Source organism: Cyprinus carpio, chromosome A2 (genome assembly GCF_018340385.1).
Source record: "Cyprinus carpio isolate SPL01 chromosome A2, ASM1834038v1, whole genome shotgun sequence".
NCBI lineage: Eukaryota > Metazoa > Chordata > Actinopteri > Cypriniformes > Cyprinidae > Cyprinus > Cyprinus carpio.
In genome coordinates, this window is record NC_056573.1 from 25,009,257 (window position 1) to 25,026,708 (window position 17,452).

Here is a 17,452-nt window from a genome sequence, read left to right on the forward strand (position 1 = left end):
TATATATATATATATATATATATATATATATATATTAGGCATGGGCCGATTACCGGTTTCGAGTACAAATATTTCCTACTTCGAAGATGTCTCTTTGCCGCATGTTTGGCGGGCCCGTCAGCTTTCCTGATGCACACGAGGAGTGTGTGCCGTGTCTGGGCCGTGCCCATGCTGAGGTGCCAATCGAAGGATCGGATTGCAGAGCTTGCGAGGAATTGCCAATCAAGATCCTTCACGTGAGGCTGGCCGTTGTTCGCAGCGGTGGCCTACTTTCTCCTGCATCTCCTCCGCCTGCTGCCTTCGAGCCGTGGGCCGGCAGACTGCAGATTACTCCTTCAGGAGACTCTACCGTGGGGCTGATGTCGGCCCAGCACCTACATCCCCCTTGCACGCTTGAGCCCCCACTCATGTATGTTAATGAGAGTTCCTGCTCTCCAGAAAAAGTGCGGGAAATGATCTCGTTTGACTGTGGAGAGGACGATGCCATGTCCACCAGTGCCTCTGACCCGGGTGCCTGGTCGGAGGTCACTTCAGAGGCTAGCTGCACCCCGACTTCAATGGACGCGGAGCTGATGAGCATCTTCACAGAGGATGTAGCAGATTTGGAGTTGGAATGTGCAGCCCCAGAACAGCCGTCTAAACATTGGATGGACGGGTCTTTCCTTGGTGCGAACCGCCAAGCGGACGCACCACAAAGACCCACCCCTTTCTTCCCTGAGCTTCACGAGGAGCTCACTCGTTCATGGCGCTCCCCTCACTCAGCTCGAGCCCATGCACAAGGAACGCAGCTTCTCACATCAGTGGAGGGAGCGGAGAAATTAGGCTATGCACGACCGCCTCCTGTTGAGGACGCTGTTGTGGCTCACCTATGACTGTCCCGAGGTTGGAAAACAGCTTCATTGCCTTCTAAGCCATGTCAAGCCACAGCTCACATCGCTGAAAAGCATATATTTCTGCAGGACACGCAGCATCTGCCCTCCACACGATGGCAGTCTTGCAGGTATTTCAGACTTGACTGCTGAGGTCCCTGGATGAAGAAGGTCCTGACCTAGAGTCACTCCGCAAATTGCGGACAGCAGCTGATCTAGCCTTGGCCGCATCTAAAAAGGTTGCCCAGGGAATCGGCCACAATATGGGCAGCCTTGTGGTTCTGCATCGTCATCTGTGGCTGACGCTTACAGAGATGCAAAAAGTAGAGAAGAGGCAGCTCCTCGATTCCCTGGTGAGCCCGCAGGGTCTCTTTGGAGTCGCGTTGGAGGTTTTTTTCTGGGAAGTATACAGAAGCACTAAAGCAGTCGAAGATGCTGCCGCACCTCCTCCCCAAAATGATCTAATGCTCCTCCCCCCAGGTCAAGGTCCAGATCCTCATAAGCTCAGTGATCGGCCGGATATGGTGGTCACGTTCCATCAGCGAGCGCGAGCTTGTGACGCGAACCTGAGCCACTGCTTCATCTGAGGCAGTTCAAAAAATCCTGCTTCGGAGCGAAGCCGGCCCCTCGTCAGCATGTGCATCCCATAGAGAAAAAAAAGAAGTGTTCCTGATGTTTGTGCCAGGAGGAAAAGGGCGCGGTCCGTACACGACAACAGGCCAGTGGCCAAAAGAGCGCGTTCTCGCTCAGAGTTCACTGGGTGGCCAGAAAAGAACCCAGAGAATATATGTTTAAATGTCATGTTGAAACCGATGTGTTCTGTTGCATTTAACACAAAACATTACATACCTCACCAAAAGGGCTGCTTTTTTTCACCTGACTATTACCCACGATATAAGCGAAACCTCTCCTTCGGGGGATGTTTGGCAGAGTGGAAGCTCGGTCCAGCCCGAGTTTCCAGATGCAGGTGTCCCCATGCAACGTGCCGCGGAAGCATCATCTGTCGTTCTTTTACGCAGCGGTGTTTCGCTGGCGACTGACACACAGCCCTTGCCGCAGCGAACACTACCGTCTCTGTTATCAAGCTACTTGAGCGCGTGGGCAGCGCTCCCATCAGCATCATATTTGGGTGATCAACATTATAAAGCGCGGCTTATGCGGCATGATTATGTCAGATGAAGTTTGGGCTATACAGCCATTATTTTCCCAAAAAAAGACAGGGGCATGTGTCCAAGACAGCAAGCAGTGTTGTCCCAGATCTGGGCAACTCTGTGTTGCTGTCTGTGGTCCCATTCTAGATCTAAGACCGCTAAACAAAGAGGTCACGAAACACGCGTTCAAGATGATTACAGTGAAGCAGATCCTTGTGCACATTCAGCCTGGGGACCATTTCATAGCTGTGGATCTGAAAGATGCTTATTTTCACATCCAGGTAGCCCCTCTTCACAGACGCTTTCTGCGATTTGCGTTCGAGGGTGTGGCATACCAATTCAAAGTGTTACTGTTCGGTCTGGCTTTGGCCCCCCGTAAGTTTACGAAGTCCTCTCGCCCTGAGACTCAGTGGAATGCGCGTGCTGAACTATCTGGATGACTGGCTGATCATCGCTCAATCGAGGAGTGTGCTCGAGGAACACTAACTTGTGAAACAAGCACACATACAGAAGTGTCCACATTTATCTATGCCTGCTTATTCAGGCCGGCAGTGTTTTCAAGCACCAACATGTTTTGCTGACTTATTCCTACCCCCATATCACACCAGTTTAATGCTGCTTGGCTGTGGGCAGAGAGGCGCTGGCGGCACCGGCAACGTGTTGGCTCAATGCCAAAAACTGCATCATCAACCAGGTCCTGCATGTTCAACCAGGTCCGATAACTGACCTAGAAGGGGAGGAGCTAGCGCGCTGAATTGTTTTGCTACTGCTTCAGCGCCTAGCCCTCTGCAGCACAATTTTTCACACGGTGGGGTTTTATACGTTCCCCATACGTAATGTTGAGAAACCGACTCAATAAGGGAACATCTCCGGTTACGCGTGTAACCTTAGTCCCCTGAGAGGAGGGAACGAGACATTACGTAGATTGCCATGTGGAAGAAAAATGTGCCTCAATAGCTCTTGTTCAGTCAAAAGATTCTGAGGAATTCTGGTGCCCGACATCACTTATACAGTGGCTGATCCAGCCAATCAGGCGAATGCTCGGACGCCATTGGCTATTGCTATTGCAAAAGGCTTCAGCATTTCGAGGAAAAGGGTTTCCCCATACGTAATGTCTCGTTCCCTCCTTTCAGGGAACTAAGTTACACGAGTAACCGGAGACGTTTTTCATTTCTCCTCAAAGACTGAAAGAGTAGGAACCCCTCAGGCTGAGTGCAGTGTAGACAGTAACACTGACCCCTCCTCCTCCTGTTGGTCCGATGTGAGTCAGTCATGTGAGTGTAGGATGGCCGAACTTAAGGCCCGGGTACACTTCACATTCAGTGTTCCTTTCCGTCTCGCGCACAGCCGCGTCCATACAGCTTTCAAAAGTATACTCAACCGTAGATGAGCATGGATGTACGAGCTCGACACATGCGCAGTACCACGGGATGCGCGGCTGTCCGCGAGCCCTCTTGATGACGAAAATAATGTAATGCTGATGGTGCGTGGACGGCCAAAACATACTTTGGCCTTTACACGATCGGCAACCGGCCGTTTTTTGCCTTATTGCAACTCTCTGTTCTGGACTTGCCCAAACTGTGTTGCAATGCAATCATTTTCCAAAATGTAATTTATGTGAAAATATGATGTCTGTTAACGCCCATTAACACAGGCCAGAGACGCTGAAGATGGACTCACACAGAAAAATACTGTAGCAGGCAGATCACTCACTGTTCATGATGAACGAACTATTGGAAGAAAATCCTCAATATTGATTTGGGGGTTTATATGAATGTGTTTCTGAGGGGAGCTGACTGTCTCCTGAAAAGTTTACATGGTATAATTTCACAAAGCTTGTCAGAACATTCTGTTTTTGCTTCAAATTGGGTTATAATTAAATCAAATTATGTGTATGATTATTATTATATAACTAAATGATATGAAATGATATGAATATGAATTATATAAATAAAATTAAATAACTGAGCTGTAACAACAATACCATGATACAGTGAAACCGTGATATTTTTGCTTAAGGTTATCATGTGTGTGCTGTGTGTTAACAGGCGTCTGGCGCGCTCCACCCTGCTCCTCATCCCTCTGTTTGGAATTCACTACACTGTTTTTGCTTTCTCCCCGGAGGATTTCAGCAAGCGGGAGCGACTGGTCTTTGAGCTGGGCCTGGGCTCCTTTCAGGTACTGAGCGTCACCTTTTATAGCAGCAACTTTAGTGCTGTATTTTAGAGAAAACTGTGGACATTATTTCTCTGTTCCAAACCAGTGAGTTGCCAGAATTGGCATCATACAGTAGGTGCGATCCCAACACAAGGGCTGTTCCAAACACTGGGCATCAGTATTAAATGCTCCCTGAATATAAGCTTCTGTGGATTAGACAGTTTCAGAATGGATTGCAAAGATGACAGACAGAATCAGTAAAAAATAAAATGCATAAATAAATAAATACATTTTCATGATTCCCAATGTATGTATATAATGCCAAAAGAGAGAAAGAAAGAAAATCGTTTAGAGCATTTTATAATAAATAAGCACCAGTTAAACTGCGATACTTTTGAACTGTAAAGTACTTTAAATTATATCCACTTCACCACACTCACTTTATCTCTCCACAGGGGTTTGTGGTGGCCGTGCTGTACTGCTTTCTGAATGGAGAGGTAAGAGCTTTTGTTTTGATATTCTCAAATGCATGCAGTCAGCTTTGATATTAATTTTATATATGTCTGGGTTTGCTCTGAAAACATTACGTTTCCCCAATAATTTATCCAATATTGCTATATAAAAAATTATTTAGAGTTACCATGTCCTGACCAGGGGTGATGCGATTAAATAATAAACAATCAGTTTCTTCCATGTTAAAGAAATAATTCACACAAAAATGAAATCATCAAATATGATTCTGATTGGCTATTATTTTGTGCAATACTTTACTTTCTGTGTCCACAGTCATATTACTTGATGCTAGAAACGTGTCACGTCTGGCTAGGACATGCTGTAAAGCATGTGAGAGTGCGTGGACTGGTGGAGAACGCGTGCACCTTTACAGCTGAGTACATTAAAAAATGACCTTTTCGTTTCTCCCTAAAGGTGCAGTCGGAGATAAAGAGGAAATGGAGGAGTTGGACGGTGAACAGGTACTTTGCTGTGGACCTGAAGCAGCAGCGTCACCCTTCGCTAGCGAGCAGTGGGGTGAACGGGGGGACGCAGCTGTCCATCCTCAGCAAGAGCAGCTCACAGATACGCATGTCCAGCCCTCTGGCCGAGACGGTCAACCTCAACCTGCCCACCTGAGCGCCTGATTGGCCAGTCGGTCCATAAGCCCCACCCTCCAACTCACCTTCTTCCCCTGCAGTAGGGCCGACCAATCACAATTAGAGAAGAACTAGTGATTATTCGTGAAATCTCTGGTTAGTATTTAAAGATTCCAAACAAGATCTAGATCGTCTCACCCATTATCGGTTAGAAACGATTTGTCCAGGGAAATATTTATAGTGCCAAAACTGTTTTGAGCTTAAAAGTTGCTATTCAGATTAAGAACCAGAACGCAACTTTTTGAAGGCTTTCTAATTAATCTAATAGTAAACAACAATACTAGCATAAAATAATGTTGTTTTTATTCAATAATAATCCAGAACAGGGGCTGTATGATTCAAACCGCAATGCAAAATGAGATTGCGGCAAAAATTAGAGTGAATTTTCATATCGCATTATGAGCCATAGAAAATGTGAACGGTTGGTGGTTAGAATGTAGTCAGAGAAACATGAATCCATTCATTTCTGTCAAACCAACAGCACATTGCTTTCTAGTTTAAGTGTAAATCAGATATCAGAGAGAGACGGGTTACATTTCAGTGTTATGATAAAATGTAATAACATAAAGTGCCAAAACATGAATATTTAGGTATTGTTTTATCTGCAAGCTACTGTGTTTATCAGAAGTACACTATAAAAGAAAATGTACAGTTTTCGTGTTGCTCGTTTAAAAGTGTATTTAATTAAGTGTTCTCCACAGAGAGATTGTAAAACATATTTTTTTACAATCAGCCGTAAGTACAGAGTATGTCAACAATATAAAGACTTATGAATGACTCATGAATTTAGATTATATGTAAATGTTGTTATGAGTTTGTGGCCAGCGTTTTCTTATTGTTATGCGAATGGTTTATAACTACACAGAGCCAATATCAGCAAATCAACGATTGTCAAAAAAAAGCAGTTCTGTAAACAATTACTGGTCCAATGAAGCTATTCCACAATTCCCTCTGATTTATTTAATCTGAAGTGCCTGATGGTCTCAAAAAAAGCTTTGATGGATCTACTGTAAACAACCAGTGCCATGCAGTATTGATTTAATCATTAGTCATTTAGTTTTAATTTCTACATAGTAGGAATATATTAATTTATACACTGTATTAGAGTGCATATAGACATTTCTAGAGCTTTGAGATGCGCAAATCAAATCCATTATGTTACTATCAGGTGCATTATAAATGCTTTTAGTGCTGACATGTTCAACTGTGGGAGAAAAGATATGTTTGAGTGAGATGTGAAAGTGTTAAAGGTAGATTTCACCCAAAAATGTTGATTCTGTCATCATGTCCAACCAAACCTGACTTTTTACATGTTTGTACTCTTACAATGAAAACATACAGTATGTCAAGCTCCAAAATGGCAAAAGGCTTCATTTTAGTACCATAATTATATATGAAGGACTTTAATGCTGCTTATTTAGAGCTGGACAACCTGTGATCAATATATTTTGTATGGTAACAAGGAACGTATGCCATACAGGTTTAAAAATGACATGAGGATGAGTGAATGATGACAGATTTTAATTTATTTTTTGAGTGAACTTTTAATACTTGAGAGACAGATAACCCCCAACCCTTTACAAGAACAATATCTGATGTCAATCTATGAATCCAACCAAATTTATTGCATCATCACTGACTGACAATCATAATTAGGTATTATCACTCACATTTTTACGTACTGTATGATCGCGAGAATAACGTGCATCGGTGTACTAAGTGCTAAAGGTGTTGTTTATTTCCAGTACAGTATTATTCTCTGCCGTGAGTGTAAATTCTCTGTATACGTTAAAGACGCACATGTGCCAGTAAATGATGGATGTACCAGCACTCTCTCTTTAGTCAACACTTGCGGTCATAAAGTACCAACGATGTATGTAAAACTTCTGTGATTATAAACGTGCCATTTTTGAAATGCAATATGCTTTTGTTGCAGCTCATAGTTGTCGGTGAATCACATTGCGGAGTTGAGGTGGTTATTAAAATGTACAGTAAAGTGATGGTCGTCTAGATTGCACAGATCTTTAAAAAAAGTGGAAAATTTATATGTTTTATCCTTGGTTGTTATTTTAAAGTTTTAAGTGTGTAATTTGTGTGCTTCTATCATCAGCAAACAAAAATGCACAAATAATGACAGGTTTCGAACTCTTCTCATCTCTCATTGGCACAAACATAGCACCGCCCCTAGCGAAATAATAAACTTAGATGAGACAGATTGCGCTTTTCTTTAAAACAAAAATAGTATTTATGATATAAAATACATTCTGTACTTAATATGCAGAGACAACTATAAAGTCTTTTGTAGCTGGATTTTTCTAAAAAAGTGTAAACACTGTGGCTCTTTGGTGCTATAAAATGTTTGGCTTGAGTATTACGACCTTATCTCAACCAATAGCGTGAGTTTGGGGCGGGACTATATGTTTTTTGGCCAATGGCAGGCGAGGGGAGTCATTGATAAATGCCATAAATTTTCACCAGTGATGAAAAAAATGTATATTTATTTGAGCTTTCTCATTTCTCTTATCGTCATTATTTTTCAACCTGTAAATTGTAATGATCTGGAAAATGCTCTCAGTGATATAGTGAACTTGTCTGTAGAAATAAATTGTGAAATCCTAACGGAGAGCGTCAGAGGTTGCTTGGATCACGTGACCTTACAGCTTCATAGGTGTTTGTATATATGAGGGGCCGAGCTCCCTCTGTGGCTCTTTCTAGATATATCTGCATGAAAAAGACAAAAAAGAGATTTTTGCTGCTTTATATGTTGTTTCTATGTTCTTGACACCAGCCGTCATTCTGAGCGTGAGCTCGGAAGGTAACGACCATGTCTCAAAGCTGTTACAGACGTGTTTTCTTGTGCTTGTTATAAGTCTGCCTGCCAGTAAGTAATGCTTTTTATTTGATTGTTTATTGAAGCGCCGTATATCTGAGGAACGAGGAGATTAGTGGGAGATTTTATGTGTCTCTTGTGCAGGTCTGACATGTTTCATGATGTCTTCATATTGTGGACTAACTCATTTCAGTCTGAATGTAACACCCGGACAACAACTGTATCTTACATTCAGCTGCTCTGTAAAGATGCCTGCTGTTTCTTCTGCTTTGATGTAGAGATGATGTCCATGTTTGACCTGTGAACATTTTTGTACGTGTCTGAATTCCATTCTTGACAAACAACTCTTGAATTTATGGAATTTATGTAGTTCTTTCTTATATGTATGTGTTGTTTTTGAGTGTGTGTGTGAGAGAGATATAATATTAAATATTAAAATAGCTGTAATTTGACCTAATAAATAGCCTACTTAATAGAAAATGAAAACAGTATCAAGAGAGACATAAAAATTATCTGTCAGCATCTTTAATAGGGGTACAACTGTAAAACAGTTTAATTAGTATAACATATAAAATACAATACAACTGTTAAAACTGTTAACATAATTTGTTCTCAGTGTAACATTACAACATAACGTTGAAAATTCCCTTTCAAAAAAAGTAGTCAATGATACCCTGCATGTTATTTTACATCAATTTTACCGGCTGATTGGTCCAGTTGTTGGTATTCAGCTGTAATATCTGCAGACATACATATTAGAATGATTCCTGAAGAATCATGTGACACTGAAGACTGGAGTTATGATGCTGAAAATTCAGCTTTGCCTCAAACTCAATTTAAAAATATATTTAAATCGAAAACAGCTATTTTAAATTGTAATAATATTTAAGGTTTACACTCCATTTTATATTAAATACATGCTGTCTTGGTGAGAATAAGAGACTTCTTTTAAAAACATTAAAAAAACTTACTGACCCCATACAGTGTACATACTGTATCATGTAAACCAAACTGATGAATGAAGACATATCCCTCAGTACGACTTAAATATATGCTGCTGAGAAGCAGTATTATTGGGTTTCTATCAGTGTTCAAAGTTGTTGTAAAAAAGCATTGGCATATAAGTAAATTCAAAGCTGCATCCTGTATCATCATCAACAATAACAAATTAATCACTTTAAAATGAAATGCCTCTAAACTGATGAACATTAATCATGTTACTTTTAGCTGAGCACTTGGATGGAATGAGGATGTAAAAAAAAAAAAAGTTGTAATATTTCTTTTGCATACCACAAATCCAATTTACAACCAGAATTTTCAAATGTTAATCAAGCATTTGCTACTGGGCCCCAATCATATACTTTAATCAAACCTGCACACACTTACACTGGCTGTGTCACAATCTGCTTGTTTTTCTTCCACCTGCAAATCTGTTTTCAAACATGTATGGCATCAACATGCTAACTGAACTCAAATGACATGCCAAATCCATAAAAAAAAATTATTTGCAACAAGACAATTAGTTTAACTTCATGTACTATAAAAACGAATTTTTTTTTAAAACTATAGACTTTTTAAAACTAACAAAAATGGCAAAACAAAAAAGAAATGACAAACTATTAAAAACATTTCTCATTTTCGTTTATTTTAACTTGATTTACTAAAATGACTGAAATTAAAATGAATAAAAACAATAGATATTTAATAAAAATAAAAACACAAAATTACTAAAACTTTCACAAAGTGAAATGAAACCTGAAAATCTAAAAATAAAACCTACTTCAAAATATTAATAAAATCTATAATAGCATCTGATGCTAAAAAAAATGCTGATATGTACAGTAGGACTTAAAAAAGCCAAACGTTATTTGAAATACTTTTCTGGAATGATATGCACCAATTGACAATAAGAATGTGCATTAAGAAAGTAATTTGTTCAGTTTCATGATCATTTTAATGTTGAATATGTTCCATACCCTTTGTTATCACAGAATTGTTCACAGAATCAACACCCACACAATCAGCACGACTGATGGGACACCTACAAAAAACAGACTATGCTCACTTTCTCTGAAAAAAAAGAAAAGCAACCTGCAGATTTGTAATCATTTCTTTCAGAAGAGATCTCAATCATGTAACAAACGGCTGATATTTGTATCTTCATAGTTCCTCTAGACTGCTGCTGTCCATCTTTTAATCTGATTACACACAGCCTTTCTCCAGAAATCTGTTTTTCAGGCTGTAGTGTACCAACCCCATCCTATTAGAATTTACCGCCAGGAGTACTTCCTCTGCGAGACAAAGGTGAGGGCGAGGAGCGTCTGCAGGTACATGCCTTCCACCAGCAGCCAGAAGTAATAAGTGAGGATGCAGAACTGGAAGAACGTTACAGCAGTTTTACACGCCACCTGTGAATTACAACAACAACAACAACACACACAGATACAGAATAAGAGCACAACAGAGTGTTATTTTACTATCACTGATATACTATCATAGATTTAATTCATATATGGAATTGGTTTTTATTTTTGTATTTTCTGTTTTCATTTTTATTAGTTTTTTTTTCTTTTTTAAATAATTCTATATGGTTTTATGAATTTTTATTTCAGTTTTAGTTTAAGTTATTTTAGTACATCAAGTTAAACTAAATGAAACGTTAGTATTAAAGGGATACTCCACCACAAAATTAAAATTTTGTCATTAATCACCTCCCCTAATGTCGTTCCAAACCCGTAAAAACTTTGTTCGTCTTTGGAACATAATTTAAGATATTTTGGATATTTTTCCCATAGACTTCCAAATAAATAACAGTGTCAAGGTCCATAAAAGGTTTGGAAGTCGTCGTCAGAATACTCCATCTGCCATCAGACGTGCAATCTGGGTTATATGAAGGGACGGGAACACTTTTTGTAAGCAAAGAAAAACAAAAATAACGACTTTGTGCTGTGTAATTGTTATGAATCATAATCACTTTTGTATATAATAACAAAGAGAATGAGAAAAAGTGAATGAAAATATCTGTAAATATTTAGTATGCAATCTATATTATATTATGTATTATGCTTATAAATACCCATCATGCTCGGTCATTACAGGAAGTTCCACTGCACCAGAAACTACATACAATAAGCAATAAGCACAATTCCCACTTCATAACACTTCCAAAAATACCCACCGATGCCTGGAGTTTGCTTTGGGGAAAACGCTAGAGCTGGGACAAAACCTGCTGTTGAAAGCATTTCCAGTGGCAGAACAGAACAGGTGTCCTAAATCAGCCCCCATAAGTGCATCACACTTTCACTTGCTTTTACCATGGCAGCAGTGTAAGAGAGTCTGACCAGCAACTAGAACTCTGACTAAATGACTTTCAACAAATAAGGTTTTGACTAAAGCTCATATGGTTATAATTATATATATTAGTTTAGTATCACTGATGATTGCTGTTTATTTTTTATTTTACATATTTTAGTTGAGGTTTCAGTAATTTAGTTGTTTTTGTCATTTAATTTTTTTTAAATGTCTATAAATATGTCTAATAATAATAATAATATAATATAGTTATATATACAAAGAATGCATGTCGGAATGTATTGAAAAAACTTTGATTTTCAGTTCATTGCTGACAATAAATATGAACATGCATAGTTATTTTTAATGTCTATAATTATGCGTACACACACACACACACACACACACACACACACACACACACACACACACACACACACACACACACATGCAAATAGATATATATATATATATATATATATATATATATATATATATATATATATATATATATACACATAAGTGTGCATTTTGGAATGCCATTACAAACACTATGTGATTTTCATAAAAACCATGCAAAACCAAAGCACTCAAATATGAGTAAAATATAGAAAGCCTTAATTTTCTCATGGCTATAATGTTAAAAACATATTACTGCACACCAACGTGTTGCGGCTTACTATGTGATTTTGTTCTTTTCTAAAAATAAATATTAAATAAATTAAACAATTAAAGATTAAAAGCTAAATGAAAACAATCAAATTAAAATAATAACCCCAGATTGTAAAAGCATTGCAGTGCAGTCAGTAAAGGTGTTTTAATTTCTAGTAAACTCAGATTTATCATAAATAAATTAAAAAAAATTTAATTAAAACATATTTTATTTTATTATATTTTATTTTATTTATATCAATTCATGTCAATCATAACTGTCATGATCCCTGCTTGTGTTCCCCTGTTTTCTGTTTAGGACTGTTTTGTAATGTGTTTTTGTTCCTATTGTTTCCCTGTTCACTTCCTTTGTTTGCCTTGCCTTGTATGTTCCCTTGGTTACCCCTGTTTGTCTCCTTGATAATTAATTGACCACACCGTTTTTCCTGTTAGTTCCTATGAGCTCCTGATCATCTGAGCCTTCTGACCATTTCAGGTTACCTTATGATGTTTAGTTTTTTAGGGCCAGTCACAGATGTTAAAAATTTCTTGTTGAAAGAGAAATTTGATGAAACTATATGGATTATAAAAATACTTTCACTGTTTGTTCTCGAGGAGACAATCATATTTGTAAAATCATCACAAACATGTTTTTTTATGGAACATAGTGTGCTATTATAGGAAGCAGGAATGACTAGCAGCAAAATAAATAATTTAAAGATCAGTCTTATATAAGATAATGTGTTGATATTTTCACATTCATTGCAATCTTCATTTGATGACAATATCAATTTTAAAAACTAAAGATCAGTCTTGTTTCCTTCACGGCTTCTCAGTACTGCCGCAACAACGCTGCTGAATCCTCGGTGAAAAGTTATATTACCTGAGCAGTCTGAATTTAATCATGATTATGATTATGCATTGTATGTACATTTTCATATTATGCTTTCAACACAGAATGAAAACATGTAGGACTGAACTGGCTTCAAACTCATGTCACTCTGAATTTGATGCTTTTTACAATTATTTGCTTTTATCTGACATGCAATTCCTATTGTTTCCGTTCACTTCCTTTGTTCAGTTCCTGTCCCTGTTTGCCTTGCCTTGTATGTTCCCTTGGTTACCCCTGTTATAGACATTAAAAATAACTATGCATGTTCATATTTATTGTCAGCAAAGAACAAAATCAAAGTTTTTTTCAGTGCATTCCGACATGCATTCTTTATATATATAACTATATTATACTATATTATTATTATTATTATTATTATACATATTTATAGACATTTAAAAAAATGACAAAAACAACTAAATTACTGACACTTTAACTAAAATATGTAAAATAAACTGTGTTCCATAAAAAGAGAGAGAGAGAGAGAGAGAGAGAGAGAAAGATGAATGGATGGATGGATGGATGGATGGATATATGAATGGATAGAGGGGAGAGAGAGAGAGAGAGAGAGAAAGATGAATGGATGGATGGATGGATGGATGGATATATGAATGGATAGAGGGATGAGGAATTCGTGGACACAGAGATGGATTGGTGGACATATATGGTTGCACATTCGTTGAAGACGAATTACAGACAGACCCCGCCCCTAGACTAGACAGGACAGAAATCGTACGAGTGAGGTCGTACAAATTCGTACGAATTCAGTTGTTAAATATAATGTAATATGCTTAGAATTGAGTTGGAATTTAATTTTGATAGATATTTAGTTTGTTGGATTGTTTGATAGATAGATAGATAGATAGATAGATAGATAGATAGTACACATTAATGAGTTGTCCAGTATTGGCTGTATGCCAGCAGTGGATCCCAATCTGTCCCACATCCTGAGACGGGAACCACAGAGGAACCGTCATGACACTGTCGAAATCAGCCATCCATAAGCTGTTGACAATTTATGTTATGGACTGGAGCATATGGATATTATCTAATGGACAGGGGTTCATTTTGTAAAGTGTATATTTCGTCATGCTAACATGTGCAGGACAGCGCTTGTATTTGTATGCTAATCCATGTGAAAGATTTATTCTAGTTGTTGCCTAAAGTCATGTATAGACCCCAGCACACAGCACACTAAATGCAACTTTTGACAACTATCACTGCCCTTATGATGTCTCTAAATATTCATGAGCTACTAGTCATGCATCCACTTTTGAAAGGTCAGTAAGCAATATTAATCAATACTTGCCTGAATTCATGCAATTCAACTTCCATTCTATTAAAAGCATGTAAAGCTGGAACAATCAAGTAGAGTATTGAAGAATGGCATAGGTTACACTATATCAGTGCCTTTAAGACACTCAAGACCTCTGTTGCAGAATGACCTAGATGCCTAGAGCTATTTATAGCAACATTAATTTTTTATACTCAGTTTGGGAGTATGAAAATACTTTGAGGGGACAAAACAAGGTAAAATAAATTCAGGGCATGACTGCATTGCAAATTAACTCAAGATAACATAAAGATATGCATGGTGACAGATAGTTTTTAGAAGACAGCTTTGTTCCTGTATGTCACTGTTGAGATGAAAACATGGCCTTTCAAAGTTTGCAAGTCACAGTCAGACAGTCTGTGTACATGGATCAGTAATTTAAAAATGCTACAGAGCAAATACAGGAACTTGTTTTGTGTGAATAGCCCCTCAAGACTTATTTGGGAGTTTTTTTGTTTGTTTGTTTTTTGTACAATTGTGATTAATCTGATTAGTATGAAGGTAAAATGACATCAAAAAGTTTTGAATGGATTTGTTAATATTTGTTGGGTTTTTGATGGTAATGTAATGATTGATTAAATTTGCATGCGCAAGAGAAGCTTTGTAAAGGTGTAAATCGCGTTTCAAGCGTAAGAAAAAATGAATGCAGCATTTTACTGTTACTTGTAAGTGTAATTCATGTATCGTGAAACTGCAGCTTCATGCTAAAGCAAAATAAATATGATCTGCATGCTTCTGACTTCCATTTTTCCGCGCTTACACTTTTGGCACGTTTTTTTTTGCCAAAAGACGGTCAAAAGCACTGCAAGCCTGTGAATAGTGATTTGCAAGCGAAAACAACAGTTTAAAGAACTGCAAAACGGATTGACTGCATTGAACCAATCTGTATGTGTAAAAAAACAAACTGTTGCAAATGTCTAAATGACCTGTTGTGCATGTGGGGCAAAAAGTACCATTCTTGCAGTAAGAACTATTTTGAACTAAATTAAGATTAATGTCTTGTATGATGTGTTTATTGAACCAATCAGATAAGAGTAAATGAAGAGTCAGCGAGAGGCTCATTTGATTGGCTACAAGAAGAAGGTGGACCCGCCCTCCCCCTCGCGCTTGCAAAACTCAGTTAGTGAGAGAATCATGCCAAAATTGTAAGCGCAGAGAAAAGAAAGACTGAGCTTTACATATCAGATTATTTCGGGAACTTTTTGCCTCACATGCACAACAGGTAATTTAGACATTTGCAACAGTTTGTTTTTACACATTCAGATTGGTTTTATGGTCAATCCATTTTGCAGTTCTTTAAACTGGTGTTTTTGCTTGCAAATCACTATTCACAGGCTTGCAGTGCTTTTGACCATCTTTTGGCGAAAAAAATGTGCCAAAAGTGTAAGTGCGGAAAAATGGAAGTCAGAAGCATGCAGATCATATTTATTTTGCTTAAGCGTGAAGCTGCAGTTTCACAATACATGAATTACACTTACAGTAAAATGCTGCAAATAATTTTTTCTTACGCTTGAAATGCAATTTACACCTTTACAAAGCTTATCTTGTGCATGCAAATTTAATTTACGCTTACAGTCTTGTGTACACTTCCACAAATATTACCCTGCATATGCAAATCTTTTTGACGTCATTTTACCTTCATAGTAACCCAGTTTCACGGCTGTGAATATATGAGCAGCTGTTTGTTAAATGCATCCGAAGAAATGCTGAATGCTCGTTTCAGAGATGTGTGGATTTTTGTAGAGGTGAGTTATTTTTGATTTTGTAGACAAGCGCATGCTTGATGCATCAATATTTAATATGAGAAAACACCTATTTTTAGGTGGGGGTAGATGTTTCAGGGGAGAAATGTCGTCTGTTAAATGTGAATAATTGAACACAACATTGGTAGAAAAACTGAGCCATTTCTAGGGATTTTGTAGGAATGACCAGGATTGGTTGGCAGAGTTTTCATTCGTTGTTGAGTATCTCTGATGGAACAGACAGTAAGATTACACAACTTGGTTTAAATGAAAACAAAGGTCCATAAAAAGACGTTACCTAAATTTGTATAATTAATAACTTAAGTTATGTCGTGTGATTTTGCCATCCATCCCCAGCAGGAATGCTTGGCTTTGTGATTAATTATTTCCATTGATCTACTGTACATTTGATACACTCTTGAAGAAAGATTAGAAAAATCAAACCTTAGCAACATATTATTTGTAACATGGTTCTGGCTGGGCCAGAAGGCCTTTCTGTGTGATACCCACCCACAAAACAACAACAACAACAAAAAAAAGAAATCCAACTATTTAACAGTGTAAATAAGTCAGAATGCATGAAATAGCATTAGACCTCCCCTTTAAGATTATGATTCTACTGAATGTTTAACTATTTTACTTTGCATTGTTCTACATTTGAAAGATAACCATCTAAAGCCGAGTTCAGACTGCACGATTTTCAAAGTAGTCGGGTCACTGTTCTTTTCACACTGCATGACTATCTCGGCCAGCATTCAGTCGCTGCTGTGTTCACACTGCACGATGGATCGGCGACAGAAGGTTTCACACTGCATGACTTTACAATAGGAAGAATCGCCGACAACTCTGTCTGGCATGCAAACTACGTTTCACAACCAAAAAACACGCGAGATGTGACAAGGGAAACAACACGATATCAAGCATGCAAGACCGGAGTTCTCACGTGAGACTGGGCTAGCTCAGATGAAACGTCAAACAGACACGGGTGCTCCTGCCAAATTTCTACTAATTTTTCTTCCATTTCTTGGGTCCACATAGACCGAGAAGGCGGCTTTTTCTGAAACGAAGCCATGCTTGCTGATATTGTGGTATATAACTCCTCCCCGAACTCCCCGCTGCTCTGTATCTTGTTCTCTCATTGGCTGTCAGTCATCGCCGACGTAGTTTTCAGTCAGAACACTTTTCACACAGCATGATTTTGAATCGCCGACAGGTCCAGATATTTAGCATGCCAAATATCTCACGGGCGTCGGTGACTCGTCGGCGATTCTCTCAGATCGCGTCTTTGCTCATTCACACTGCGTGATTGTCACTCGCGTGAACGAGCAACGATTTGCCTGTGATTTCGGGCATTTGTCGGCGATTTCTCAAAACCTGTCGGCGAG

General features: G+C 38.4%; 1 protein-coding gene across 3 annotated transcripts in view; it reads left to right on the top strand.

The window, feature by feature from the left end:
• The window catches only part of LOC109081062 (pituitary adenylate cyclase-activating polypeptide type I receptor-like), a 33,141-nt gene extending 24,622 nt beyond the window's left edge, over positions 1-8,519 (top strand). For 2 of the 3 annotated variants that reach the window (XM_042712192.1, XM_042712206.1), the window contains 3 exons: positions 4,069-4,198; positions 4,633-4,674; positions 5,105-8,519. In XM_042712192.1, the coding sequence (XP_042568126.1) occupies positions 4,069-4,198; positions 4,633-4,674; positions 5,105-5,308 (376 nt within the window). In that variant the 3' untranslated portion in view covers positions 5,309-8,519. Of the gene's footprint in view, positions 1-4,068; positions 4,199-4,632; positions 4,675-5,090 lie in introns of all 3 variants that reach the window. The other variant, XM_042712200.1, reaches the window with a different exon arrangement.
• Positions 8,520-17,452: the final 8,933 nt, after the last annotated feature.